This window comes from Pan troglodytes, chromosome 20, assembly GCF_028858775.2.
Source record: "Pan troglodytes isolate AG18354 chromosome 20, NHGRI_mPanTro3-v2.0_pri, whole genome shotgun sequence".
Taxonomy (NCBI): Eukaryota; Metazoa; Chordata; class Mammalia; order Primates; family Hominidae; genus Pan; species Pan troglodytes.
In genome coordinates this window covers 54199920-54221559 of record NC_072418.2, presented here as the reverse complement: position 1 = coordinate 54221559, position 21640 = coordinate 54199920, and the positions used below count along the sequence as shown (strand labels likewise).

At 51.4% G+C, this 21640-nt stretch overlaps 1 protein-coding gene across 3 annotated transcripts; it reads left to right on the top strand.

Moving 5' to 3' along the window:
• The first annotated feature begins 233 nt into the window (after positions 1-233).
• ETFB (electron transfer flavoprotein subunit beta) lies at positions 234-20845 on the top strand. Of its 3 annotated transcripts, none has more exons than XM_016936709.2 (6): positions 234-416; positions 12319-12477; positions 12782-12940; positions 15702-15764; positions 19030-19188; positions 20633-20845. In XM_016936709.2, exons 1-6 carry the CDS (start codon positions 360-362, stop codon positions 20801-20803), a joined length of 768 nt encoding a protein of 255 aa, XP_016792198.1. In that variant the 5' UTR covers positions 234-359; the 3' UTR covers positions 20804-20845. The 3 variants fall into 3 exon arrangements, with proteins under 3 accessions (XP_016792198.1, XP_016792199.1, XP_024207388.1); XM_016936710.4 differs by lacking the exon at positions 234-416 and adding an exon at positions 469-657; XM_024351620.1 differs by lacking the exon at positions 234-416 and having other exon boundaries at positions 11974-12477.
• The last annotated feature ends 795 nt before the right edge of the window (positions 20846-21640 follow it).

The following is a 21640-nucleotide window of genomic DNA, read 5'->3' as shown; positions in this document are numbered from 1 at the left end:
GATACCGGGAAGTGTTTATAGGACCGAGAGGATCTATAAACTCCGGGCGCGCTTCCCTCCAGTGCACGACCTTTCCCCTAGTTCTCTGCCCTGCCCTCTCCGCCAGGCCTTTCCTTCCCTCTCCAGGTCCCGCTCGCTCCCCGAGATCCGCTTCCCATTGGTTTGCATTGCTTGCCACACCTCCCTTCCCTCCGGCCTCTCGATTGGTCCTCTGTCGGGGAGGCGGGCTCTGCAGCGGTTGACTGGCTGACCGCGCTGCGCGCAGGCGCAGAGAGGGGCGCGGGGGGCGGGGGTGGTGGGGCTTCTGGACTGAGCCGCTGAGGGTGCGGGCTGACCCTGTAAGTGGCTGCGGCGGGAAGATGGCGGAGCTGCGCGCGCTCGTAGCTGTCAAGAGGGTCATCGACTACGCCGTGAAGGTGACCGGGCCCCCCTCTCCCACATCCCTGAGTCCCGCAGCCGTGTGCTTCCGGGGCCACGAGCGCACGCTGGGTGGGGGTCTTCTCGTAACCCCCGACCTCTGCCGCTTTAACCCCCAAACGTCAAAGTCACCTGAGGGCAAAAATCCAAGAGTGAAGTTCTAACATCCGATCCCTCCGGGGTCACGGCCATGTTCTCTTTTCCCTCGTTCTGGATTCACTCTCTTGATAACTGTTCAGAGTGAGTTGCTATCTCTATTTCTTACCCACTGGAAGAAGTCACGGTCCCTGTTTAACGCACGGAGAAACTGAGGCACAGAGAGGTCACCCAGCTAGAGAAGGGCAGAGCCGAGAGTTCTATCCGGGTTCCTCTGACTGCTTTCACCCACTAGGCTGCATTACTTACCATTGTACTCTTATATTACCCGAAATGTGCTATAGAGGGAGTCAGACAGGGTCCTGTGGGGCCCCAGAAGCTGCTTTCCACCCTCCATAGCCACAGGGTGAGCCAGGAGGCTCTAGCTAGGGAGAGAGAAGTGTGTTTGCTAGAGATGAAAGTTCAAGGAGCCAACCTGATTGAGCTGGAGGTAGCTCACATTCTCCATGAAAGAGGGGGGAGGGTGCTCTCTGAGCGCCTGGCTTGTTGTCCCCAGAGGGAAGCTGGTGTGGACAGAGGTGAATCAGACACGGTCTCTCAGGCCCGTTTCTCTCAATGCTTGGCCTGAACTGGACTGAAGATGGTGACTGTCTGTCCATGTCTGTCCTTCCCATCAGCCTGGGGACTTAACCTCCGTGTCGCCAGCATTACCTAGCGCAGGGCCTGGCACCCTGGAGGCCTCAGGGTGGGCAAAACCAGGGTCACAAAGTTGACACTGATACTGCCCCTGCCTGCTTAGGGAGTGGGCTGGGGAAGAGGGTACAGGAGCCAGACTTGAGCATGAAAGTGTCAGTGATGATAGCAGCCAGCATTTAGCGGGTACTTACGTGGCAGGCATCGTTCCAAGTCCTTTGCAGAGATTAACCCATTCAGTCCTTTCAGTACCCTTTGTATTATTTATTATTTATTTTTACTTTTTGAGACGGAGTTTTGCTCTTTTTGCCCAGGCTGGAGTGCAATGGCGCAGTCTTGGCTCACTGCAACCTCCGCCTCCCGAGTTCAAGCAATTCTCCTACCTCAGCCTCCCAGGTAGCTGGGATTACAGGCATGCGCCACCACACCTGGCTAATTTTTTGTATTTTTAGTAGAGATGGGGTTTCACCATGTTGGTCAGGCTGGTCTCAAACTCCAGACCTCAGGTGATCCACCCGCCTGCCTCGGCCCCCCAAAGTGCTGGGATTACAAGCCTGAGCCACCATGCCTGGCCGACCCTTTGTATTATTAATTCCATTGGATAGATGAGGAAACTGAGGCCTGTCAGATCTCCCAGCCAGTAAGTGGCAGAGTTACGATCGAAACCCTGGGCAAGTCTGGCTCTAGACTCTGCTCTCCCATCTCCCTCAATGCCCCCTGTCCTAATGATGCCTCTGGCAGCACATGACAGGGATGTCACCTGTAGCCCTTTTGAGACATATTCCTCTTGGGGTCCTGGGACCCAACACTTGGTTTCTTCCCTGCTCTGACTGTTCGTTACTGTCACATCTTTGGAGTCCTACAGCTCCCTGGGCCTCCTCTCTCCATCCCAGCCCTGGCCTTCCCCGCCTGGCATGTCTGGGATTGGATCCGTCTCCCCCATGGTGCAGGCCCACGTTTGACTCAGCTCTGGTCCCAGCATCACTCCCTGGCACATGGATGTCTCTGGTGTGCTCAGGGAGAGAACAGAGGGGAAGCGTGAAGGCCGCGTTGAATCAGCTACTGTCCTTTCCAGAGGGTGCTGCCTTCCCCTCCCGCAGTGCCCCAGGGCTCCCTGCATTACATCCTGTCTCACTGGATGTGTCTGTTGATGTCCTTTTCAGAACAAATAAATGATTCAGACCCTGACAGCTTCCTAAACACCAGATTAGACCTGGGTACTGTCCCACCCCCTTTCCCTTCTCCCAAAGCTGTCAGTTCTCCACCCCCCGCCCTTCTTGCCCTATTGTCTCTTGGTGTCATTGTCTCACCTGGACCCTCACCCTGGTCCTCCCTCACTCCCAGTCTCTCCCTCTCAGCCCACCTCTACCCAGCCTTAGGGGCCTTTCTGCACCCAGAGCTCACCCTGCTCTCCCCTGCTCCCAGCCTGCCTGTGGCTCCCCAGCACCCTCAGGACAGAGTCGCAGCCCCTCTGCCTGGCATTTGGGATGCTTTGTGGTCCAGCCTCCTCTTCATGGTCTGCTTCAGCCGTCCACTTCCCTCCTTGGACCCTCCCTTACCCTTTGTGCTTCTGCCACTGTGACCTGCTCCTCCTGTCCTGACAGACCAGGCCGCGGCTCGCCCGTTCCATGCCTTCTTCCAGCACCACCCTCCTACCTCTGCTTTCTGTCCTTTGTCCTGCCCAAACTCCAACTCATGGATTATATCAAAATCTAGTGATTCTCGGCCAGGCACGGTGGCTCACACCTCTAATCCCTGCACTTTGTGAGGCCGAGGCGAGTGGATCAGTTGAGGTCAGGAGTTTGAGACCAGCCAGACCAACATGGTGAAACCCCATCTCTCCTAAAAATAAAAAAAATTAGCCAGGCATGGTGGCATGTATCTGTAGTCCCAGCTACTCGGGAGGCTGAGGCAGGAGAATCGCTTGAACCTGGGAGGCAGAGGTTGCAGTGAGCCAGGATTGTGTCCCTGTACTCCAGCCTGGGTGACAGAGCTAGACTCAGTCTCAAAATAATAATAATAATTTAGTGATTCTCCCTGGCATCGCCTCCTCCAGGAAGCCCCTGACCCTACACCCTCAGGTTGCCTTGGTATATCCCTGGGGGCTTCTGCAGTCCCTAGATTTGCTTCCATCAGCCCTCGCCAGACTGGATTGGGATCCTCTGTTTACCCCACGTTCCCCACTGCCCTACTCCATCATCCCCAGGCTGGTAGCTCCCTGCAGAGAGGGGCCATGTCCGATCCACCTCTGTTCCCAGAATCACGTGCTCACTCCCTGACCTCTTTCACCTCCTTGCTCAAACATCACCTTCTCTGGGAGGACTTCCCTGCTTGCCTCCTTAAAATCACAGGCCCCAGGTCCCTGTGTTTTGCTGTGTTTTCCCCTATACTTAGCAACTAGGAAGGGAGAGGAAAGTATGTTTGCTAGAGATGAAAGTTCAAGGAGCCAACCTAACTGAGTGGAGGGAGTGACTCACATTGTCCATGAAAGAGGTGGGAGCAGGGGCACCCTCTGAGAGCCCAGCTTGTCCCCAGAGGGAAGCTGGTGTGGACACTTTGTAATCCACAGTGTTGTTTACTTATTGATTGCTCTGGTGTCTGTCGCCCCTTCTGGAATTTGAGCTCCAGGTGTGGGGAAGACAGTTTGATGTGGTCACTGCTTCCTGAGACAGTGGGTGCACTACTAGAATAGTGCAGACCTCAGACTCCAAGCCCAGCACCTGCGTCCACTTCCTGCTGTGTGATCTTGAGGAAATTGCTTCACCACTCTGAGCCTCATTTTTCTACTCTGTACAATGGGGATAATGGTACTATCTACTTTATTGAGTTGTAATGAAAATTAAATAAGCCCTTGGAACAGTGCCTGGCACACAGTAGTTTGTTTTGTTTTATTTTTTGAGACGGAGTCTATCTCTGTTGCCCAGGCTGGAGTGCAGTGCACGATCTCAGCTCACTGGAACCTCCACTTCCCAGGTTCAAGCAACTCTGCCTCAGCCTCCTGAGTAGCTGGGATTACACGTGTGAGCCACCACGCCTGGCTAATTTTTGTATTTTTAGTAGAAACGAGGTTTTGCTATGTTAGCCAGGCTGGTCTAGACCTCCTGACCTCAGGTAATCCGCCCGCCTCAGCCTCCCAACGTGCTGGGATTACAGGTGTGAGCCACTGTGACCAGCTGCAATAAGTGTTTTTATTGGGAGAAGTAGTAATGGATGTTTAGTTAGTCATTTATTCAAAACATAAGTGCTGTGCTCAGAGTGTATTCATATGTGTGTGTGTGTGTGTGTGTGTGTGTGTGTGTATGTGTGTCCGGCTGTGTGCATGTTTCTGGGTATGTGCATGTATCTAGCATTTTAATAGGTATTTGGCAACTCAGTAACACCCTGTCCTGTTCAGGGGCACATTTTCCAGGAAGCTGATGAAGCTTAACCTTCAGGGCCTCTTTCAAGGCCCCAGGAGAAAGGCTGGGCCTGGTGGCTCACGCCTGTAAACGCACACTTTGGGAGGCTGAGGTGGGTGGATCACGAGGTCAGGAGTTCAAGACCATCCTAGCCAACAGAGTGAAACTCTGTCTCTACTAAAAGTACAAAAATTAGCTGGGCGTGGCGGCGCGTGCCTGTAGTCCCAGCTACTCGGGGGGCTGAGGCAGAAGAATCGCTTGAACCAGGGAGGCGGAGGTTGCAGTGAACCGAGATCGTGCCACTGCACTCCAGCCTGGGTGACAGAGGGAGACTCCGTCTCACAAAAAAAAAAAAAACCCAGGAGAGGCTGGGCAATTTTGTATTCATTATCTGGGATTCATTTTCTTAGAGATGACCCCACAGTATAGAAACTCCAGGCCCAGAAAACGTGTTTCCATCTCGGGGCCCAACCCCGACCAGCCACACCCTCTCGTCTGGGAGCGCCTGGTGTTTCTTCAGGTTTTCCTCTTTGGGCTCCACACACTTGCCCCTCCTGCTCTCAGCAAGGCCACCTTGTCTGACAGGGCACATGTGGGGCTCACATGTCACCTCAGGGACGAGTTCTCTGTCTGCCCCCCGCCGAGTTAGTGATCTGTCACTGGGGTGGCTCCCTGGCCTTGGCTGTCCTGCTTGCTGAGTGCCCTAGCGCGTGCCCAGGGACTCGCTTGACAGAAAAGCCGAGAGGACAGAACCACACAAGTCCTTGAGCTGTGTCAGGGGTTCAGGAAGAGCTATCGAAAATCACTTTATAAAATCCCTCTTGGGCCGAGCGTGGTGGCTCACACCTGTAATTCCAGCATTTTGGGAGGCCGAGGTGGGCGGATCACCTGAGGTCAGGAGTTCGAGACCAGCCTGGCGAACATGACGAAACCCCATCTCTACTAAAAATAAAAAAATTAGTCAGGCGTGGGCCGGGCGTGGCTCACACGTGTAATCTCAGCACTTTGGGAGGCTGAGGCGGGTGGATCACAAGGTTAGGAGATTGAGACCATCCTGGCTAACACGGTGAGACCTTGTCTCTACTAAAAATACAAAAAATTAGCCAGGCGTGGTGGCAGGCGCCTGTAGTCCCAGCTACTGGGGAGGCTGAGGCAGGAGAATCGCTTGAACCCAGAAGGCAGAGTTTGCAGTGAGCCAAGATCATACTACTGCACCCCAGCCTGGGCAACAGAACAAGACTCTGTATCAAAAAGAGAGAGAGAGAGAGAGAGAGAGAGAAAGAAAAGAGAAGAGAAGAAAATCCCTCTTGCCTGCAGTGGACAACAAATAGGAAGGCTGGCTCTCCTAACACCGTGGGCACACGTAGCCTCTTTCAGAGTCTCACAGTTCCCAAGACAGATTTGGGGTTAGACCCGTGGTCCTGCCACTTCCATGCTGTGTGACCCTGGCCAAGGTACTTGGCCTCTCTGTGCCTCAGTTGCCTCATCTGTAAAATGAGAGGTAATGGCAGTAACCAACCTCACAGGCTACTAGGATGGTCAAACGAGTTAATGCATATAAAACCCTTGACTCGTTGTCTGCATAGGTCAGTGCTGCTTTTAAAAAAAATTTTTTTTTCTTTTCTTTTTTTTTTTTTGAGATAGAATCTGGTCTGTCACCCAGGCTGGAGTGCATTGATGTGATCCCTGCTCACTGCAACCTCCACCTCCTGGGTTCAAGCGATTCTCCTCCCTCAGCCTCCCAAGTAGCTGGAATTACAGGCATGTGCTAAAACGCTCGACTAATTTTTGTATTTTTAGTAGAGATGGGGTTTTACCATGTTGGCCAGGCTGGTCTCGAACTCCTGACCACAAGTGATCCACCCACCTCAGCCCCACAAAGTGCTGGGATTACAGGTGTGAGCCGCCACGCCCAGCTTTGAGGCTGTTTTTGATATTGGTGGATATGTCGTCTCTTTAAGAGAAAGCCAGCACTTAATGCTGAATGGTTTACCTCAATTATAAAACTTTTTTTTTTTTCTTTTTGAGACAAGGTCTAGCTCTGTCACCCAGGCTAGAGTGGTACAGTCACAGCTCGCTGCAGCCTCGACCCTCCTGGGTTCAAGCTGTCCTCCCACCTCAGCCTCCTCAGTAGCTGGGACTACAGGTGCACGCCACCATGACCTGCTAATTTTGTTTTTTGGTAGAGATGGAGTCTCTCTATGTTGCCCAGGCTGGTCTTGAAATCCTGGGCTCCAGTGATCCTCCTTCCTCAGTCTCCTAAGGTGCTGGGATTACAGGCATGAGCCATCATTATTTAAAAAACAAACAAGCTATCATTTTTCAGCCCTACCATTGTTTCCTGACTTATGTAATATAACTAAACTGTTTTTGAAGCTTAAAATCAACTCAAGCTTAATTGAGAAGATGAGCTAGTTTGTTTCCTCGGGTGTGTGTGTGTGCGTGTGTGTGTGTGTGTGTCTGGAAAGTTCTTACCCTTTCTCCTCAGGAGTCAGGAGCCTGGGAATCAGGAGCTTAGGGCTGGGAGTTCTGCCAGAGCAAGAGCAAGATGTGGCTTGAGGCCCTTCAGAAGCCTCCCTGACTCACAGCAAGAAGCCTGGGGCCTCTTACTGATGGGTGGATGAGGTTCTTTTCTGTCTTAAAGGGGCAACTCCTATGTTGTGTTTTTTTTTTTTTAAGAAAAAAGGCCAGGCACTGCGACTCACACCTGTAATCCCATCACTTTGGTAGGCCGAAGCAGGCGGATCACTTTAGGCCAGGAGTTCCAGACCAGCCTGGGAAACACGGGGAAATCCTTTCTCTACAAAAAGTAAAAAAAAAAAAAATTAGCCCAGCATGATGGTGCCCGCCTGTGGTCCCAGCTACTGGGGAGGCTGAAGTGGGAGGATCACCTGAGCCTGGGAGGTGGAGGTTGCAGTAAGGCAAGGTGGCACCTCTGCACTCCAGCCTGGGCAACCAGAGAGATGAAAATAACAGTTCTTTCTCTTTCCTCTCCTCTTCCAGCTCCTTCTCCTCTTTCTCCTTTTTCTTTTTCTTTTTTGAGATGAGGTCTTGCTCTGTCACCCAGGTTACATGTAGTGGCATGATCACGGCTCACTGCACCCTTGACCTCCTGGGCTCAGGTGATCCTCCCGCCTCAGCCTCCTGAGTAGCTGGGACTACAGGTGTGTGCCACCATACCTGAATGTTTTTTGTTGTTGTTGTTGTTGTTGTTTGTTTGTTTGTTTTGAGGCGGAGTCTTGCTCTGTCGCCCAGGCAGGAGTGCCGTGGCGCAATCTTGGCTCATTACAACCTCCACCTCCTGGGTTCAAGCAATTCTCCCTGCCCCAGCCTCTGAGTAGCTGCAATTACAGGCGTGCACTACCATGCCCGGCTAATTTTTTATTTTATTTTTATTTTTAGTAGAGATGGGGTTTTGCCATGTTGGCCAGGCTGGTCTTGAACTCTTGACCTCAGGTGATCCGCCCACCTTGGCCTCCCAAAGTGCTGGGATTACAGGCGTGAGCCACCACGCCCAGCTGTTTTTGTTTTTGTTGTTGTTGTTTGTAGAACCTGTTGCCCAGGCTAGTATCCAACTCCTGGGCACAAGCGATCCTCCCACCTTGGCCTCCCAAATTTCTGGGATTACAGACAGGAGCCACTGCGCCCGGTCTCCGTCCTCCATCTTTTAATGTTACCCTCTCCATGAGGCACAGCCAGAGTGGGAAGCCCCTTATGGGTCCCACCTTCTCATCTTGGATTCTGTCCTGCCTGTGGGAGGAACAGTTACACCCACAGCCCCAGAGAAAAAGGGGCAGGGAAATAGCAAGAGCATCCCAGTGTCCTCACCAGGCTCAGCTGCCACCCGAGATCTGCTCTGGCCAAGCCCTGGGTGGCGGCCACATGGGAGAAGAGGAAGAGGGCAGGCTCCAGGCCAAATGGGGCAGCTCCCTAGCAAGGCTTCTCTGGATGTCCCTAGAGGCTTTTTAAAAATTTGTGCCCCAAACCAAACTCGCCGTCTTCCCGGCTCTGGCTGATGTACTGACTGGAAGCCCCTTTTTGGTGTCATCTTCCCATCATGCACCATGGCCTGTCAGTTGCACCTCCAGAAACCTCTTGCATCTGTCTCTGCTGTCACAGCTGTCTGAGCCACTGTCACCTCTCACTTTGGTGACAAACAGCCACCTAGCTCTCTCCCCACTTCCTCTCATCCTTTTCCAATTTTCTCCACCAAGAATCCAGAATGACCTTATAAAAACTCAGGTTGGGCCGGGAGCGGTGGCTCACGCCTGTAATCCCCTGCCTTTGAGAGGCCGAGGTGGGTGGATCACCGGAGATCGGGAGTTCGAGACCAGCCTGGCCAACATAGTGAAACCCTGTCTCTATTAAAAATACAAAAAATTAGCTGGGCGTGGTGGTGGGCACCTGTAATCCCAGCTACTCGGGAGGCTGAGGCAGGAGAATCGCTTGAACTGGGGAGGCAGAGGTTGCAATGAGCTGAGATCATGCCACTGCTCTCCATCCTGGACAACAGAGCAAGACTCCATCTCAAAAAAAAAAAAAGAAAGAAAAAAAGAGGATTGTGGTGGGCCAAGAAATAGCCCTCCAAAACAGCCAGGTTTCAATCCCTGGCGCCTGAGAAGGGGAAATCACTTAGAAACAGGGTCTTTGCAGGCTGGCCATGGTGGCTTATGCCTGTAATCCCAGCACTTTGGGAGGCCGAGGAGAGCAGATCACCTGAGGTCAGGAGTTCAAGACCAGCCTGGCCAACATGGTGAAACCCTGTCTCTACTAAAAATACGAAAATTAGCCAGGCGTGGTGATGCATGCCTGTAATCCCAGCTACTTGGGAGGCTGAGGCAGGCAAATTGCTTGAACCCGGGAGGCAGAGGTTGCAGTGAGCCGAGATTTCACCACTGTACTCCAGCCTGGGCGACAGAGCGAGAGCCCATCTAAAAAAAAAAAGAAAGAAAGAAATTAGAAACAGGGTCTTTGCAGATGTGATTAAATTAAGCATCTTGAGATGGGGTCATTATCCTGGATTATTTAGGTGGGCCCTGAATGCCATCTCAAGAGTCCTTATAAGAGAGAGACAGAGGGAGACTAGACACACAGAGAGAGGAGAAGGCCACGTGAAGACAGAGCTGAGGATGCTGGCATTGAAGATAAAGCGATGCAGCCGCAAGCCAGGGAGTGTCAGCAGAAGCTGGAGGAGGCAAGAAACGTGTTCCTCCCGGGGCCTGCAGACCCCTTGGTCTCACCCTGGTGACACTGACTTTGGACTTCTGTCCTCCAGAGCTGTAAGATTCTAAGCCACCAAATATATGGTGATTTGTTACGGCAGCCGAGAGAAACTAATAGGAGAGTGGTTAGTGGTTCACGCTACCCCCTGGTCTACACCGGAAGCCTCTCTCCCTGGCACATGATGGAGTCCCCAGGATCCAGCTCAGAGCCAGGCACACAGTGGGGCCCAGGAGAGACAAAAATGATGTGCAGAAGCAAATGGGTGGGGTTTGCCACCCACCTCCCTTACCTCCCTTGTCTGTTTAGCAAAGAGGTCTTTCATGCTGGTGTTTTCCAAATTAGGTTGTGACCATGTGTGATCATGACATCCAGGCAGAGGGCTGGCATTTTTCTGAAAAAGGGTAGAAAATGTCAGGGTATGGTGTGTGTGTAGCCAGGGTCAGTATTGGTCACTGACCCTTACACTGCAGTGGCATTTGTGAAATAGGTCAGGGTCACTGGTCACGTTGTCTAAGGTGTTATCCGAGCTCGTTTCACAACCAAGAGAATTAAAGAGCATAGACCACCCAAAGGGTGAGGTTGGAGCGGAAGTTTAATAAGCAAAAGAAGAAAGCTCTCCGCAGAGGAGAGGGAAGCCCAAGCGGGTTGCCATTTTTACAGTTGATTCCAAAAGCTTTTTATTTATTATTTATTTATTTATTAATTATTATTATACTTTAAGTTTTAGGATACATGTGCACAACGTGCAGGTTTGTTACATGTGTTTACATGTGCCATGTTGGTGTGCTGCACCCAGTAACTTGTCCTTTAGCATTAGGTATATCTCCTAATGCTATCCCTCCCCGCTCCCCCCACCCCACGACAGCCCCGATGTGTGATGTTCCCCTTCCTGTGTCCATGTGTTCTCATTGTTCAATTCCCACCTATAAGTGAGAACATGCGGTGTTTGGTTTTCTGTCCTTGCGATAGTTTGCTGAGAATGATGGTTTCCAGCTTCATCCATGTCCCTACAAAGGACATGAACTCATCATTTTTTATGGCTGCATAGTATTCCATGGTGTATATGTGCCACGTTTTCTTAATCCAGTCTATCATTGTTGGACATTTGGGTTGGTTCCAAGTCTTTGCTATTGTGAATAGTGCCCCAATAAACATACGTGTGCATGTGTCTTTATAGCAGCATGATTTATAGTCCTTTGGGTATATACCCAGTAATGGGATGGCTGGGTCAAATGGTATTTCTAGTTCTAGATCCCCGAGGAATCGCCACACTGACTTCCACAATGGTTGAACTAGTTTACAGTCCCACCAACAGTGTAAAAGTGTTCCTATTTCTCCACATCCTCTCCAGCACCTGTTGTTTCCTGACTTTTTAATGATCGCCATTCTAACTGGTGTGAGACAGTATCTCATTGTGATTTTGATTTGCATTTCTCTGATGGCCAGTGATGATGAGCATTTTTCATGTGTTTTTTGGCTGCATAAATGTCTTCTTTTGAGAAGTGTCTATTCATATCCTTTGCCCACTTTTTGATGGGGTTGTTTGTTTTTTTCTTGTAAATTTGTTTGAGTTCATTGTAGATTCTGGATATTAGCCATTTGTCAGATGAGTAGGTTGCAAAAATTTTCTCCCATTCTGTAGGTTGCCTGTTCACTCTGATGGTTAAACTAAAGAGCTTCTGCACAGCAAAAGACACCAAAAGCTTTTATAAGAAACTCCTTTCATCTCTGTAGCTGTTTGAGTATCTTATCTGTAAAGCTATCTGCATAACTCTCCGTTATCTATGTAGTTGTGGGTACGTCTTTAGGCAAGCACAAAGCTCCGCTTCTCTTGTTTGTGTAACCGTGGGTTTGTTTTAGGTAAGCTCCGCCCCTCCCCGTGCAAGTTCCCACAGAGACCACCATGTACGTGCCTGAAAAGGGGAGGGAACTTTTCCTGGGAGCCTGTCAGTCACGCAAAGAACAAAAGGCTTCTGTGCTGGACAGCTTGAGTTTTCCCCAGGCTGCTCTATTGTTGCCTGTAGCTGTGATTTTTCAGGCAGGCTGCTTCTCTGAGGACCACCCTTAACTGTCTACCTAACTGTTTTTTCCTTTTCTTCTCCTCATTTGTATTTATGTATCAGTGTGTTATGTATTTATATACACTTGGAGATACAGTAAAATGTACCTCTCACTGTGGGTTACCATAAATACTGTAAATTTGAGAAACACTCTTTCAGGCCTGAGAGGAGCAGTGACAACAGTAGGGATGATCAAGTCAGATGTCCCTGGTACCCAGGAATGGCTGGATGAGAGAAGGAGACAGGGTGACCTGCCCCTGCCTACAAACTCTAACCCAGTTCTGTCCCTGGAGCTGTGTGACCCTGGACAAGGCCCTGCCCCTTTCCAGGCTGTTGTTGTCCTCATCCAGCCTGGGAGAGGGTTGGCGCTGAGGCCCCCACCTTCTTGCCTGTTTCCTCCTGACCCCGCCCCCTCCCCTCCTGCTGAGCAGATCCGAGTGAAGCCTGACAGGACCGGTGTGGTCACGGATGGCGTGAAGCACTCCATGAACCCCTTCTGTGAGATCGCAGTGGAGGAGGCTGTGCGGCTCAAGGAGAAGAAGCTGGTGAAGGAGGTCATCGCCGTCAGCTGTGGGCCTGCACAGTGCCAGGTGCTCAAGGTCTTGGGGAGGGGTCTGGACTCCTGGGTCTGAGGGAGGAGGGGCTGGGACCTGGACTCCTGGGTCTGAGGGAGGAGGAGGCTGGAAGTTTGGACCCCTGGGTCTGAGGGAGGATGGGCTGATAGCCTGGATTCCTGGGTCTGAGGAAGAAGGGGATGGGGGCCTGGACTCCTGGGTCTGAGGAAGGAGGGGATGGGGGCCTGGACTCCTGGGTCTGAGGGAGGAGGGGATGGGGGCCAGACTCCTAGGTCCCCCTGAGGATAGCAGCCAAGTCAAGCCCCTCTGTCCTTGGCAGGAGACCATTCGTACCGCCCTGGCCATGGGTGCAGACCGAGGTATCCACGTGGAGGTGCCCCCAGCAGAAGCAGAACGCTTGGGTCCCCTGCAGGTGGCTCGGGTCCTGGCCAAGCTGGCAGAGAAGGAGAAGGTGGACCTGGTGCTGCTGGGCAAACAGGTAGCTGTGGTCAGCCCTCCCTGTGCCCCCTTGCTCATCCCTGCTCGGGAGGAGGGTGGTGGAGATACGGGGTGAGACAGCAGGTGGCCAGGCCCAGGGCATTCACCACTCCAGGCTGAGCAGCTTGGGACTTTGCTGACCCTTCTGACAGAGAGTTTGAGCAGGGAGGACAGAGTCCCTCTGGGTGTTAGAAAGATCCTCTTGGGCCAGGCACGGTGGTTTACGCCTGTAATCTCAGCACTTTGGGAGGCCGAGGCGGGCGGATCACTTGAGGTCGAGAGTTTGAGATTAGCGTGGCCAACATGGTGAAACCCCATCTCTTCTAAAAATATAAAAATTAGCCGGGTGTGGTATCACCTGCCTGTAATCCCAGCTACTTGGGAGGCTGAGGCATGAGAATCACTGGAACCTGGGAGGCGGAGGTTGCAGTGATACAAGATCGCACCACTGCACTCCAGGCACCACTGCACTCCTGCCTGGGAGCAGAGTGAGACTGTCTCAAAAAAAAAAAAGAAAAGAAAAGAAAAGAAAAAAAGAAGAAAGATCCTTTCGGGTGAGTTTAGAGGCTGGGAGGCTGAGGTGATGGTCACGTGGGGAGAATGAGGTCTCAGCCAAAGGTGACAGGACAGAGCAGAGACATGATGTGGCAGGAGAGACTGGGCTTAGCATGGGGAGGGAGGGCAGGGAGGAGGCAAGGACAGTGCCTGGTTCTGCCTTGTTAACACAGGTGGGAAACCCAGGAAGAACAGGAGGTTAGAGGAGGATCCTACAAGGGGAGCGTGAAGAGCCCAGGAGACATCGATGCAGGTTCAGGAGACAGGCCTGGGCTTGAAACAAAGACTTGAGAATTTTGGAGGGCACTGGGGAGCTGTGGGAGGTCTATGAGCAGAAGAGGGGTGGGATCAGCACTAGCTGCAGAAAGAGCCCCCCTGGGCTTTGAGAATGGACTGGAATGGGAACTTGGAGGCCAGGAGTTAGGGAAGGAGGTTAGGGCTGGGTGAGGACCCGACCAGAACCTTCCCTGCCACACTGGTGCTCCCCACTGAGATAGAGGTACATGGAGCTCATCTGTTCCCCCAGGAGACCCTCGGGCACCACCTCTGCTCAGGGGTAGCTCATCTCATTTGAGGGCAAACCTCATGGCCTCAACCAGGGAAGGGGCAGAAGAGGGACGTCAGAAGAGCCACAGGCAGACGGGAGTGAGAAGAGGCAGGGAATTAGGGATGAGGCTGAGAAGGAAGGCCAAAGACTGCAAGGTATGTCAAGCAGAGCACGGAGACAGCAGAGCACAGCAGGCTCAGGTAGAGCTGGGGCCCCCGGAGAGAGATGGGGATCCCAGGGCCAGGTCAGTTCTGGGACAAAGAGGAGGCTGATGGGTCCAGGTAGGTCACTGGGTGTCCTGCCCAGCCCTGAGAAAGTCAGAAGAAAACAGAGAGAGATTATCAACAGCAGGGGCATCAGAGTACAGATCAGTCAACTGTGGCCGAAGGGCCTACCCAGAGAACAGGCCAAAAAGGCAGGGCCTGGGTGGGGCTGCAGAGGCCGAGGTGTTGGAAGCATGGCCTTTGCAGCCCCCTGCATTTGCTGGTCATTCTCAGACTCCGATGTCCTACCTGTCCTGGGCCAGGGACAGTTCCTGGTGCCAGGGCCTCCAGCTGGGGAAATGACGGATGAACTGGTCAGGATACTGTTTGTTCTAGGAAGCAGATTCACAACTCAAACTGGCTGAAGCCAGAAAGCGAATTTATTATCTCATGTAAATCAGGGGCTTCAGGCACAGCTTGATCCAGGGTCACATATGAGCTGTAGGCTCCCCTCTACCTTGTCTTCACTGTCTGCATCTCCAGGCTCAGATCCCACCAGCCCAGTGACCCCAGCAGAAAGAAAGGAGCATCTTTCCCAAGGGCTCCAGCAAACTTCCAGGGCTGACTCTTCTTTGGTGCAGCTTGAGTCATGTGCCCCTCCCTGAACCAATCACTGGGTTGGGGCTAGAATGTCCTTGCTGGCCCAGATCCTGTTCACGCAGCTGCCCAGGGGCCACATAGGGTGGGACTCCTGAGAGGCTTTATACAGAGGGCAGAGACTTGACGACAGGGATGCCAGGTGGCCCCACATGTCCCTGGACAAGTGGCTGCTTATCTCTGGGTCCAAGTGAGGGGATCGTTCTAGACCAAAAGTCAGTGAACTATGGCCCAGAGCGACCTCTGATTTGTAAATAAAGCTTTATTGGAACATCACCACATACATTCATTTACATATTATTTATGGCTGCCTGTGTGCTACAACAGCAGCGCTGAGTCACCGTGACAGAGACCGTATGACCTGCAGAGCCTGAAATATTTACTACATCTGTTCCACCATAGAAAAGGTTTGCCAACCCGACTGGGTGTGGTGACTCATGCCTGTAATCCCAGAGCTTTGGGGGATCATCTGAGGTCAGCAGTTCAAGACCAGCCTGGCCAACCTGTTGAAACCCTGTCTCTACTGAAAATACAAAAATTAGCTGGGCGTGGTGTTGGGTGCCTGTAATCCCAGCTACTCAGGAGGCTGAGGCAGGAGAATTGCTTGAACCCAAGAGGCGGAGGTTGCAGTGAGCCAAGATTGTACCATTGCACTCCAGCCTGGGTGACAGAGCAAGACTCCGTCTCAAAAATAAAAAAAAGAAAGAAAAAGTTTGCCAACCCCTGTTCTAGACAGAGGCCCGAATGGTCCATGAGCTCCACTGATTGTCATACAGTCTTCTCTGTCTCTCCCCATTCAGGCCATCGATGATGACTGTAACCAGACAGGGCAGATGACAGCTGGATTTCTCGACTGGCCACAGGTGAGACTGGAGTGGGGAGCACCTGCTGAGGGCCAGGCCCTCATCACTCAAACTTCATTTCTGCCTCAAGGCCTTTGCATTTGCTGTTCTCTCCTCCAGGAACACTGTTCCCTCAGATTGCCTCATGGCTTTCTTGTTCCCCTCCTTGAGGTCTCTGCTGAGGTATCACCTCTTCAAAGGGGCCTTCCTTGCCATCCTACGTGAAATACTCATGCCCACCCGCTCAACTCCAGGTTCCCCAATCCCCATCTCTGCCAGTCCAATAGAAATGCAGGCTGGGGCCAGGCATGGTGACTCATGCCTGTAATCCCAGCACTTTGGGAGGCCGAGGCAGGTGGATTACTTGAGGTCAGGAGGAGTTTGAGACCAGCCTGGTCAACATGTTGAAACCTCGTCTCCACTAAAAATTTAAAAATTAGCTGGGTGTGGTGGCGTGCGCCTGTAGTCTCAGCTACTCAGGGGGCTGAGGGAGGAGAATTGCTTGAACTTGGGAGGCGGAGGTTACAGTGAGGCAAGATCGCACCCCACTGCACTCCAGCCTGGCAACAGAGGGAGGCTCCGTCTCAAAAAAAGAAAAAAGAAATGCAGGCTTGGCACAGTGGCTCACACCTGTAGTCCTGGCACTTTGGGAGGCCAAGGTGGGAGGATTACTTGAGCCCAGGAGTTCGAGACCAGCCTTGGCAACATAGTTAGACCCCATCTCTACCAAAAAAGAAAAGTTAGCTGGGTGTGATGGCACATGCCTGTAGTACCAACCTCAGGAGGCTGAGGTGGGAGGATCCCTTGAGCTCAGGAGGTCGAGACTGCAGTGAGCTGTGATCATACCACTGTACTCCAGCCTGGGTGAAAGAGGGAAACCCTGTCTCAAAAAAAAAAAAAAAAAGAAGCAAGGCAGCAAGGCACATAGACAAATTTAAAAATTTTCACAGCTACATAAAAAAGTAAAAAGAAACAGACAAAATTATATTTTATTTCACCCCATTATATCTAAAATATTATTTTAACATGTAATCAACATAAAAATATTAAGATACATATGCTCTACAAGCAATGGGGTTACGTCCTGATAAATCCATCATAAATTGAAAATATTATAACTGAGAGAATGCATTTAATATTCTTAATCTACCAAATATCATAGCTGAGCCCAGCCTACCTTAAACATGTCACAACACTTAACGTTAGCCTACAGTGGGGTAAAATAATCTAACATAAAGCACATTTTATAATAAAGTGCTAAATATCCCATGTAATTTATCAAATACTGTACTGGAACTAAAAAAACAGAATGGTTGTACGGACACTGGCAGTATGGTTTCTACTGAATGTTTATCACTGTCACACCATCGGAAAACTGAAAAATCTTAATTCAAACCATCATAAGTCAGGGACCATCTGTATTTTACATTTTTTGGATTTTCTTTGTACTAAATCTTCAAAATTCAGCATGTATTTTATATTTACAGCACATCTCAATTCAGGTGCTAAATTTCTATGAGAAACACATTCCTAAAGATGACAGTTGAAATAGATTTACACACCCAAGTTGTTCAAAACAAAAGTTTTCTAGTAACTGCATTTCCAGTAACTGCATTGGGTATCTGTGTTTTTTTGTTTGTTTGTTTTTGTTTTTTTTTAAACAGCTTCGTTGAGTTATTTACCTACAATAAACCGCACATATCTAAGTTGCACAATTTGTTAAGTTTGCTTTTCTTAAACTCTTTTATTTAGATAGAGATGGGGGTCTCACTATGTTGCCCAAGCTGGTCTTTAACTCCTGGGCTCAAGCAAGCTGCTCACCTCAGCCCTCCAAAATTTAAGTTTTGATATGTGTTACATCCATGAAATCATCACCACAATCATGATAATGTGTCTTGAATTCTCAGTATTTATTTATTTTTATTTTTTTGAGGTGGAGTCTTGTTCTGTCCCCAGGCTGGAGTGCAGTGGCACGATCTTGGCTCACTGCAGCCTCCGCCTCCCGAATTTAAGCGATTCTCCTGCCTCAGCCTCCCGAGTAGATCGGATTACAAGCGTGCATCACCATACCTGGGTAATTTTTGTATTTTTAGTAGAGACAGGGTTTCGCCATGTTGGCCAGGCTGGTCTTGAACTCCTGACCTCAAGTGATCCACCCGCCTTGCTCCCTCAAAGTGCTGGGATTACAGGCATGAGCCACTGCGCCTGGCCAAATTATCAGTATTTAAATTTAAATAAAATTTAAAAATTCATTCTTCAGCTGCACTGGCTGGACAGCCACACGCGGCCAGCGGCTACTGGATGGGACAACACATTCAAAACCATTATCCTGTTTTATCTTCAAAGCATTTACCACTGTCTGACTAGCTTCTCCAACGTGCGCCCTTCTTGCTCTCATATCATGTGTCTTATTTTCTTCTTATTCCTTCTGATTGGAAATGATCTCATTTGTGTGTGTGTGTTTTTCCCTGGTGACTGGTTGTCTTCCCTGGCAGAATATGAGCCCACCCAAGCTGGTGCGTCACTGGTCGTGTTCACAGTGTGTCTCCAGGGTCAGGTTCATAAGGGCACTAGGAGGAGGTTGTGAATGAAGGGATGTGATGTTCACACTAAGACCTGAAAAATGTGTCCAGTTAATAAGTGGACAGGGACAAAGGTCGTTAGACAAAGAGGAGTGTAGGTGGCATCAGTTACCAGGGGAGGAAATGTTGATTCAGGACTGAGAGGCAAAGGGACCTGGGTAGAGGACGGGGTCCCAGAAGGTGGTTTAAGGACTGGTGTGGACACACACAGTTCTGTTGTCCGCCCAGCGGAGGGGCCTCACGGGGGGCTGTTGGGAGCCAGATTGTCAGCTTTTGGATTTACCAGCTGTGGGTGGCAGTGGGCGTGTAACTCAGCATCTTGCTGCCTCAGTTTCTCTCATCTGTAAAGTGGGGATAATAACATTTACCTCATAAAGTTCCTGCGAGGATTCGATGACTTGATACATCAGTTGCTTAGCGCAGGGCTCAGCACTCAGTACATGTTCCCTGTCAGGAAGGCGGGGAGGCCTCACTGGCAGCATCAGGACATAGGACATCAGGACATACACCGTGGCTCTCAGGGAAAGGAAAGAGACCCTCTCCCAGGTGTACAAGGTCGATTCTAAACCTCATGGGACCCTGCATTGTTCGCTCCCTCATTCATTCACTAGTCCGTGCGTGTACTCAGTAGTGGCATAAGCAGACTGCTCGGGTCGGACCTGAATTAGCCTCACCCACTCTCCTCCTACACTGTCCCTCCCCAGGGCACATTCGCCTCCCAGGTGACGCTGGAGGGGGACAAGTTGAAAGTGGAGCGGGAGATCGATGGGGGCCTGGAGACCCTGCGCCTGAAGCTGCCAGCTGTGGTGACAGCTGACCTGAGGCTCAACGAGCCCCGCTACGCCACGCTGCCCAACATCATGGTGAGCCCCTGGCCAGCGGGCACTGAGGGCCTGGGGGTGGCAAGCACATTGCCAGCCCAGTGCCCCCCGGTGGTCGCACGTGGGGAGGGAAGGATCCAAAGGAGGTCTCGTGCACAGGAAGCCGTCACCTGGAGTTTGGCTGATAGAGAGAGTTTGCTGGGTCATCTCTGCCAATACTGAGAGTTCATGGGGGCTGCTTTGGCTAGCAGGGAGGGCTTGCTGGTATCTAGGCCAGTAGAAAGGCTTCGCTGGGCAGCAGAAGGTGTTCCCTTTGTCATTCCAGCCAGTGGAACAAGTTCACTGGGTCATCTAGGTTCATTAGGGAGGGTCCCCTTGGTAATTTTTGCCAATGTGAAGTTACCATGCAGATCATCTTAGTTAACTAGGAAGGGTGCATGGGGTCTCTTGGCTAACAGGTAGAGTTCACTAATCATCATGGCCAGTAGGATGGGTTCTCTGGGTCATCTTGGCCAATATTAACAGTTTAGTGGGTCATCTCCGCCCATAGAGAATATTCATCTCAGCCAACAGGGAGGGTTCACTGGATCATCTCAACTAATGGGGAGGGTTCAATGAGTCATTTCAGCCAACAGGGAGGGTTCACTGGATCATCTCAACTAATGGGGAGGGTTCAATGAGTCATTTCAGCCATTAGAGAGTGTTCACTACATCATCTCAGCCCATAGGGAGAGTTCGGCGCGTCATCTCAGCCCATGGGGAGGGTTCGGCACGTCATCTCAGCCCATGGGGAGGGTTCGGCGCGTCATCTCAGCCCATGGGGAGGGTTCGGCGCGTCATCTCAGCCCATGGGGAGGGTTCGGCGCGTCATCTCAGCCCATGGGGAGGGTTCGGCGCGTCATCTCAGCCCATGGGGAGGGTTCGGCGCGTCATCTCAGCCCATGGGGAGGGTTCGGCGCGTCATCTCAGCCCATGGGGAGGGTTCGGCGCGTCATCTCAGCCCATGGGGAGGGTTCGGCGCGTCATCTCAGCCCATGGGGAGGGTTCGGCGCGTCATCTCAGCCCATGGGGAGGGTTCGGTGCATCATCTCAGCCTATAGGGATCATCTCAGTCTATAGGGAGGGTTCAGTGCATCATCTCAGCCTATTGGGAGCCTTCAGCATGCCATCTCAACCAAAAATCCACTGAGTCATTACTACCAAAAGGATGGGTTTGCCAGTCTGTTGCAGCTAGTGAAAGGCTTCCTGATTTGGTTACCTAAAGGAGGACTGCTGCAGTAGTTGGGCCTCCCAGGGCCTCCTAGCCAGCAGGAGTTGTCCACACCAGGTGTGGCCCTGTGAGAAGTTTCGTGTGTCCTGGCCAGTGGGTGGGTTCAGAGGGTTCAGCCCATGGGACTGGTCTGCAGGCCTGGCACCCATGGGAAGGAGGTGGCAGGAGGGTGGCAGGAGTTCCACAGCCCTGTGAACAATGGCTTCCCATGTGCAGAAAGCCAAGAAGAAGAAGATCGAGGTGATCAAGCCTGGGGACCTGGGTGTGGACCTGACCTCCAAGCTCTCTGTGATCAGTGTGGAGGACCCGCCCCAGCGCACGGCCGGCGTCAAGGTGGAGACCACTGAGGACCTGGTGGCCAAGCTGAAGGAGATTGGGCGGATTTGAGCCCCTCCCAGAGATGGCAATAAAACTGACTCTCAACATCTATCTCTGTTAACTTATTTCCTAGAGACCCATTATTTGGTTCATTCAACATTTACTTGAGTCTTTTGTGTGCCAGGCCCTGTGGATCCAGTCCCTGCCCATGAGGAGCCTCTGTATTGATGCGGGGGACAATGAGGACAAAGGCAGCTGTAATTCGGGGTGAAGTATGCTAGACGTGGAGGCACACTGGGCCCTTGGGAACCCAACTGGGGGACCTGGCCTGGCCCAGCCCATGGGGTCAGAGATTTCCCAGGGAGATGACTTCCAAGTTGAGTGTTGGAACACAAATATCAGTGAGGTGGGCGAGAAGAAAGGCTTTTATCCACGATGTTTGTAGGACACTCATTCTCTCTTGTGTCCCCAGTCTCAGCAGGGACACAGGAGAGAATGAGGCCAGAAGCTGTGGTTCTGGTGTGAGACAGACAAGCCACAGAGAATCAAAACTTAGCGTTGCAATGAACAGCCTGGGTCTAGAGTCAGGTTAATTTTTTTTTAATTATGTTTTTTGAGACAGAGTCTCGCTCTGTTGCCCAGGCTTGCACCACCATGCCCGGATAATTTTTGTATTTTTAGTAGAGACGGGGTTTCACCATGTTGTCCAGGCTGTCTTGAACTCCTGACCTCAAGTGATCCGCCCACCTCAGCCTCCCAAAGTGCTGGGATTACAAGCATGAGCCACAGCGCCTGGACTAATTTTTTATTTAAAAAATTGTGTTCCATTCCTCTGGCCTTCTGATAGAGTCAGATATATTGATTTCATATGCTCACTCTCACCTTTGCCAGCTAGATCTTGGGTGA

Bases quoted from the DNA above. Each gene is read 5' to 3' on its own strand.
- ETFB (XM_024351620.1), top strand. From the start codon at position 11,989: ATGTACCTCTCACTGTGGGTTACCATAAATACTGTAAATTTGAGAAAC. The intron at 12,941-15,701 runs GTAGCTGTGGTC...CTCCCCATTCAG, and splicing joins TGGTGCTGCTGGGCAAACAG to GCCATCGATGATGACTGTAA. The intron at 19,189-20,632 runs GTGAGCCCCTGG...TCCCATGTGCAG, and splicing joins CCACGCTGCCCAACATCATG to AAAGCCAAGAAGAAGAAGAT.